This window comes from Doryrhamphus excisus, chromosome 13 (genome assembly GCF_030265055.1).
Source record: "Doryrhamphus excisus isolate RoL2022-K1 chromosome 13, RoL_Dexc_1.0, whole genome shotgun sequence".
Taxonomy (NCBI): Eukaryota; Metazoa; Chordata; class Actinopteri; order Syngnathiformes; family Syngnathidae; genus Doryrhamphus; species Doryrhamphus excisus.
In genome coordinates, this window is record NC_080478.1 from 6416223 (window position 1) to 6422316 (window position 6094).

Below are 6094 nucleotides of genomic sequence, written 5' to 3' on the forward strand. Positions count from 1 at the left end.
AATGAAATAAGCAACCCTTAAAGATAAGCAGGTGTCCGTATAGATGCCTGATAACAAATGGTGATTTTTAGAGCAGGAATCGACAGTCTTTCTTGTAATTCTTCATTATAAACTTTAAACTTTATAAACCTATTAATATCACACATAGTTGTGTTTGTCTGAATAGTTGAGACTTTTAAAGTTAGAGTTTTACATTATTTCGTTTTTAAAATGTGAAAGGCCTTCAATTGGAACATTTATTCTTACTCAATGCTGCCCTCAAGAGGCTCCTGAGCATAGCACAGCTAGCGTTAGCGTCGGCGTGTGACGTCATCAACGGATGTGGACGTTTGGTCACGTGATCGTCAGACAGGAACAGCTGAACGGCAACAACAAAACCTATCGGGCTTACAACAAGATGTCCTGTCTATAAACAACAACCTAAATAATCCCTGACATCGCTGCTCGGTGGACTGTCGGCTCTTTACACCACCCCGGCAAAGGTTGCGAGAAGTCGACGAGGCGAAGAAAAGTAATTTAAATCTTTTTTTACCACCTTTGTGTTGTTGTCCTGCTTATTTTCGCTGTTAGCTTAGCGGCTAATGTGGTATTAGCTTCTTCAGTCTTTGATGACATTTTGAACCGTTTAATGCTGAGTTGTTGTTGTGATGTAAGGTGTCGTTTTGTGGGGAACGCTCCCCAGAACTTTAAAGAAATAGAGTCAATTAGTAAATCACATAAAATATACCAAAAATGTCTGTGATATGTGATGTTAATGTGACGCGTCCTCTGGGTTTGTGCAGTCAAAATGGGGCGTATCTTCTTGGACCACATCGGCGGAAGGCGTCTGTTCTCCTGTGCCAACTGTGACACCATTCTGACTAATCGCTCCGAGCTCATTTCTACGCGATTCACAGGAGCAACGGGGAGAGCTTTCCTCTTCAACAAGGTACTGCACTCTCAGGACTCATCTGGGTATATGCCTACCGCTACACAGACCGAAGAAATCGATTAAAAATAAAATAAAATCAGGCTTCACTACACATCCTAAATTAAAGATATACCCACTTTAGGTCAGGTGCACACAATGACTTTGTCTCACAATTAAAAATAGAATATGAACTCTTCAGGCAAATTTTCAAAGTAGTATTTTTTATTATTAACTGCTGTAAAAGGCGGCACAGTGGTCGAGTGGTTAGCGTGCAGACCTCACAGCTAGGAGACCAGGGTTCAGTTTTTGCATGTTCTCCCCGTGCAAACATGCTAGGTTAATTGGCAACTCCAAATTGTCCATAGGTATGAATGTGAGTGTGAATGGTTGTTTGTGTAGCGTGTACAATGCGCTAGTACATTTAATATTAGCTTTAGACACTTTAATTGTAATTGTTATTTCTAGGCTAGACTCGGAAAAATCCAGATTTCGGCTCTGGGAGTGAGATGGAAAAGAGGCGAGCACACAATTTGCAGCAGTGGCGGTACCATATATTACAAAGTGAAAAACCAAAACAATACAATTCACAACACTAATTTACAAATTTACATTTCAATGAGCTCAATTTACAAAACACATTCATCTCATATATCGAGAGTCCCAAAAACATACAACAGTCCAATGGCCCAGTAATAGAGTGTCCAGAGGTTCAGGAGTGGAGGAAAGGAGTGAAGATTTTTATGAAGGCCAAAGAGACAAAAAGTAAAAGGACGGCTGCAAAGCCTCCTACCAAGCCCGGTCAGAGCAGAGCAGGTGGGTAACAGCTCATCAGTTATCTGGGCTTCCAACTTCCAGGCGTGTTGCCTCAATGCAGGGTTCCTAGCTTGCCATCAAAACCTGGCCTATATAAAATAGGACCAGCAGACATCAATTATGTGCACACAACCATTCAAATTACATATATAATACAAGTCGTATCATAACTTCAATTGTACAATATATTATAATTTATAATAAATAATTGCACTTATGGTATTATTCATTATAATCAAACTAGTATTAATCTTATAATCGAATCAATCGGGAGAACAGTGACAGACAAAGGGTGCTAGTAAACGGTGCTAATGCCGTTTAGTAATGAAATGTCAACACTCACCAATTCCATAGGTGTGATCGAACACTGCTCTTTTTAAGTTCAGCGTTGCGTCGGTGGACGGCCCCTATATCCCGACCACGTATGTAAAATGGTTAGACATTTTCCATTTGTAAACTTAAACAACGAAACCTTTTAAATACCTGCAGCGATTCCATGCGTCCCTCACCGCTACCGGTGTGTAGTCCCTTCCGGACTATATATACGTCACTGATTGGTGGCGCGCAGTCACGTGACTTGGCGAGACACCGTCACGTGACCTAATGACGTTGCACCCCAAAACATGGTACGCATGGTAAATTTAATTATTTATATATTATGTCTATATGTGCCTTGTGATTGGCTGGCCACCAGTCCAGGGTGTACCCCGCCTCTTGCCCAAAGACAGCTGGGATAGGCTCCAGCACCCCCGCGACCCTCGTGAGGAAAAAGCGGAAGTGAATGAATGAATGAATGAATAACTGCCGTACAGGCGGCACGGTGGACGAGTGGTTAGCGTGCAGACCTCACAGCTAGGAGGACCAGGGTTCGATTCCACCCTCGGCCATCTCTGTGTGGAGTTTGCATGCGTGGGTTTTCTCCGGGTACTCCGGTTTCCTCCCGCTAGGTTAATTGGCCACTCCAAATTGTCCATAGGTATGAATGTGAATGTGAATGGTTGTTTGACTACCAGTCCAGGGTGTACCCCGCCTCTCGTCCGAAGACAGCTGGGATAGGCTCCAGCACCCCCGCGACCCTTGTGAGGAAAAGGCGGTAGAAAATGAATGAATGAACATATGTGTGCAAACTGTACTTGACATTTTTAAGTGTAACAATAAGTAAAGTATCAGCAAATTGACTACTCAGCAGTAGCTCAGATGATGTGTGTCAGTGCACGAGAGGTGAGTCACTCTTTATTGTATACTGACGTTGACTGCGGGTATATTGTACTGAAAAGCCGGGTCAGAGGCCACTTTTTTGCAAGATTCTATGATTATCGTCACATTTTTCCTCTTTGGCATCACTGGCATTTTTCTACAGGACTGGATGTTTTACACAGGTACCTATTGAAGTACAATGTGTATACATGGGTACCTTAAATCTGCATCCAGGTGGTCAACCTGCAGTACAGCGAGGTCCAGGACCGCGTGATGCTGACGGGCAGACACATGGTGAGGGACGTCAGCTGCAAGAACTGCAACAGCAAGTTGGGCTGGATCTATGAGTTCGCCACCGAGGACAGCCAGCGCTACAAGGAGGGGCGCGTCATCCTGGAGAGGGCGCTGGTCCGCGAGAGCGAAGGCTTCGAGGAACACGTTCCCTCCGACAACTCCTGAGCTTTCCCCCACGACCACTTCTAAGCATTCTGCACCATCAGCAGACTTAGCGCTCAGTGACGTTTTGCTTCCTAAATCCCGGTAAGCAGAACCTCCTTCACCTGAGACACAAAACGGGTGGAATGTCCTAAATTGTCATGGAGCACTATAGAGGACAATTACTAAATTGGTTTAAGTTATATTTTATTGACCTTAGCCATCATTGGTATCCTTGTGTTGGGGCATCACAAAAAAAGCCAAAGAAAAAGTAACTTGACTTTTGAGCCCCACACCCCACTAAATTTTACAAGTTTAAGCTCTCACTAAATGTTCTGAACTCCTGTTTGCATGCATGAGGCGTCTCCAAATCACGGATATAGCTCAATTACACACAAGACGCACAACTTGAGTTTTGAGAGATATTTGAGGCGCTTCCTTGGTATTATTTTTAATCTCTCGCTGAATGTTCTGAACTCCTGTTTCCGCACCAGCATCGCAAAATATAAACATTTCCAGTTCATGGATTTATCTCAGCGTTCCATAGCTGACGTGGTGAAGTAAATGAGTTCAAAGTGAGGCAACAGCGCCTCTGCTGATTATAATGAAGTACTGCACTCAAAACATTGCCTCCTTTTGCTCCAGCTAATCAACAGGTATTCCCACAGCTGCCTAGATTTCTGCCGTTGGCTAACAACTTCAGCACCAACGTCATTAGCATTAGTATAATAAACATCGACATTGTCATCCAAACAATGCAAACACAGAAGGAAGGCGCTTTGACGTCACCTTCGAGGAGCGATAGCAGCGTAGGACAAAAGTAAGCATGACTGCCAGTGCGGCGCAGTTACACGCCATTCTTCTCTCTGTTGGTCACCATGGAGTGCGTGCATACACGTGACCTGTTATTTAAGGAGCCCGAGGCCGACGTGAGTCAGGCTATAATGGAGCACATTCTTAGCCCGACTCTTGGTTTTAAGAGCAGAGAGGAAGGAATGCTCATTTACTTTTTTGCTGTGACTTATAAGCAAACATTTTTTAATAAAGATGGCTTAACTGCTTTTTACATGACAAAGCGCACACTTGGTCACTCCATGTGTATTTACTTAGCCCCTTTTTGTGACTCTTCTGAAAAGTTGTATACATTTTTTTGAGGGGGGGGGGGACCGTACATGTTTATGAGAAATGGGTCTATTTTGTGCGGTCTGCCTTTGATGGTACAGTAAACCTCGGATATATCGGACTCGGATATATCGGAAATTCGCTCACAACGGACAGATAAAAAAGAACCGATTTTTCTGTAATGCATTTCCAATAAAAATTCATTGCATATATCGGATTTTTTATAACGGATTTCGCCTATTTCGGACAAAATCTCCAGTCCCGTTCCAATGCATTTCCATTAAATTTCCCTCGCATATATCGGATGGCCCACCCTCGGGCATCTCTGTGTGGAGTTTGCATGTTCTCCCCGTGCATGCGTGGGTTTTCTCCGGGTACTCCGGTTTCCTCCCACATTCCAAAAACATGCTAGGTTAATTGGCGACTCCAAATTGTCCATAGGTATGAATGAATGAATGTGAGTGTGAATGGTTGTTTGTCTATATGTGCCCTGTGATTGGCTGGCCACCAGTCTAGGGTGTACCCCGCCTTACGCCCGAAGACAGCTGGGATAGGCTCCAGCACCCCCCGCGACCCTCGTGAGGAAAAGCGGTAGAAAATGAATGAATGAATGAATGAATATCGGATGGCCGCATCGTTATGCTAATCTTGTTGATGTCACTGGCTATTGTCTTTCTCCTGGCTCCAGATTTAGGACAAATATAAAAGTGAGTGACGTCAATAATACTAGCACAGCAGTGAATGAGATCTTAACCTCACTATTGGAAATAACGTAGGCCTGACGGGCGTAACAGGGCCTAGCTTAATTAACTATTTGTTATGCTCAGAGTCCAATAAAGTTACATTCTCATGACCTTACGTCTCTTTTCATTGCCCAGTCCAGGTACATTGGAAACATAGTCAAGGAAGTGCCTTTTTATAACGGATAAAATCCGATTTACGCATATACCGGATATAAATCCGATATATGCGTAAAACGGACATTTTCCGGTACACGCATATAACGGATTTCGCTTATATCGGACAAAACCAGTGGGAACAATTGAATCCGATATATCCGAGGTTTACTGTATCATTTTATACAAAATCGTAACTTTTTTGTGTGTTACTTGTGTGTTAATTTGAATTATTTTATTGACATGTAGTGCATTTATTTGACAGGAGGAAAAAAACGTGTTGACTTGTGTGGCCTAAAAAGAGATGCAATTTCAAAATAAAGACAATTTTGCTGTGATTTGTTGATTTTTGTGTTTGTGCACTGAAAGACATCCAGTTTTTAATTTTCTACTTATCGCTAGCCTTTTTTGCACAAAGAACCTGCAAAAACATTTGATTGGCCTGTGCCTTATGTACAGGTAAGGTGGGAAAATGCCTGGTCGACTTCATTACTCCTGATTATGTATAGGTGTCATTCCTACAGAATAGTTGCACGAATTGGCGGCTTTTAACAGGAAGTGTGAAAGGGATGCAGTCTGTGTGTCAGGGTACACCCAAAACTCATTTCACTTGCCCTGGTCTGTCGAAAAGTCCTGTGTGACAAGTATTTGCTACATCACGCCAGATGCTGGCGTTGAAAGGGGTAACAGTTGCATCCAAGCAGGTTAGCTTCTAGATCAG

At 43.1% G+C, this 6094-nt stretch overlaps 1 protein-coding gene across 1 annotated transcript; it reads left to right on the forward strand.

Moving 5' to 3' along the window:
* Positions 1-329: 329 nt before the first annotated feature.
* On the forward strand, positions 330-5711 carry LOC131140482 (protein yippee-like 5). Its single transcript, XM_058090956.1, has 3 exons — positions 330-511; positions 783-928; positions 3155-5711. The coding sequence occupies exons 2-3, from the start codon at positions 788-790 to the stop codon at positions 3377-3379; spliced, it is 366 nt and encodes a 121-aa protein (XP_057946939.1). The 5' UTR covers positions 330-511; positions 783-787; the 3' UTR covers positions 3380-5711.
* The last annotated feature ends 383 nt before the right edge of the window (positions 5712-6094 follow it).

Excerpts from the sequence above, each read along its gene's own strand:
- LOC131140482 (XM_058090956.1), top strand. The coding sequence starts at position 788 with ATGGGGCGTATCTTCTTGGACCACATCGGCGGAAGGCGTCTGTTCTCC. Across the intron at positions 929-3,154 it reads GAGCTTTCCTCTTCAACAAG|GTGGTCAACCTGCAGTACAG; the intron begins GTACTGCACTCT and ends ATCTGCATCCAG.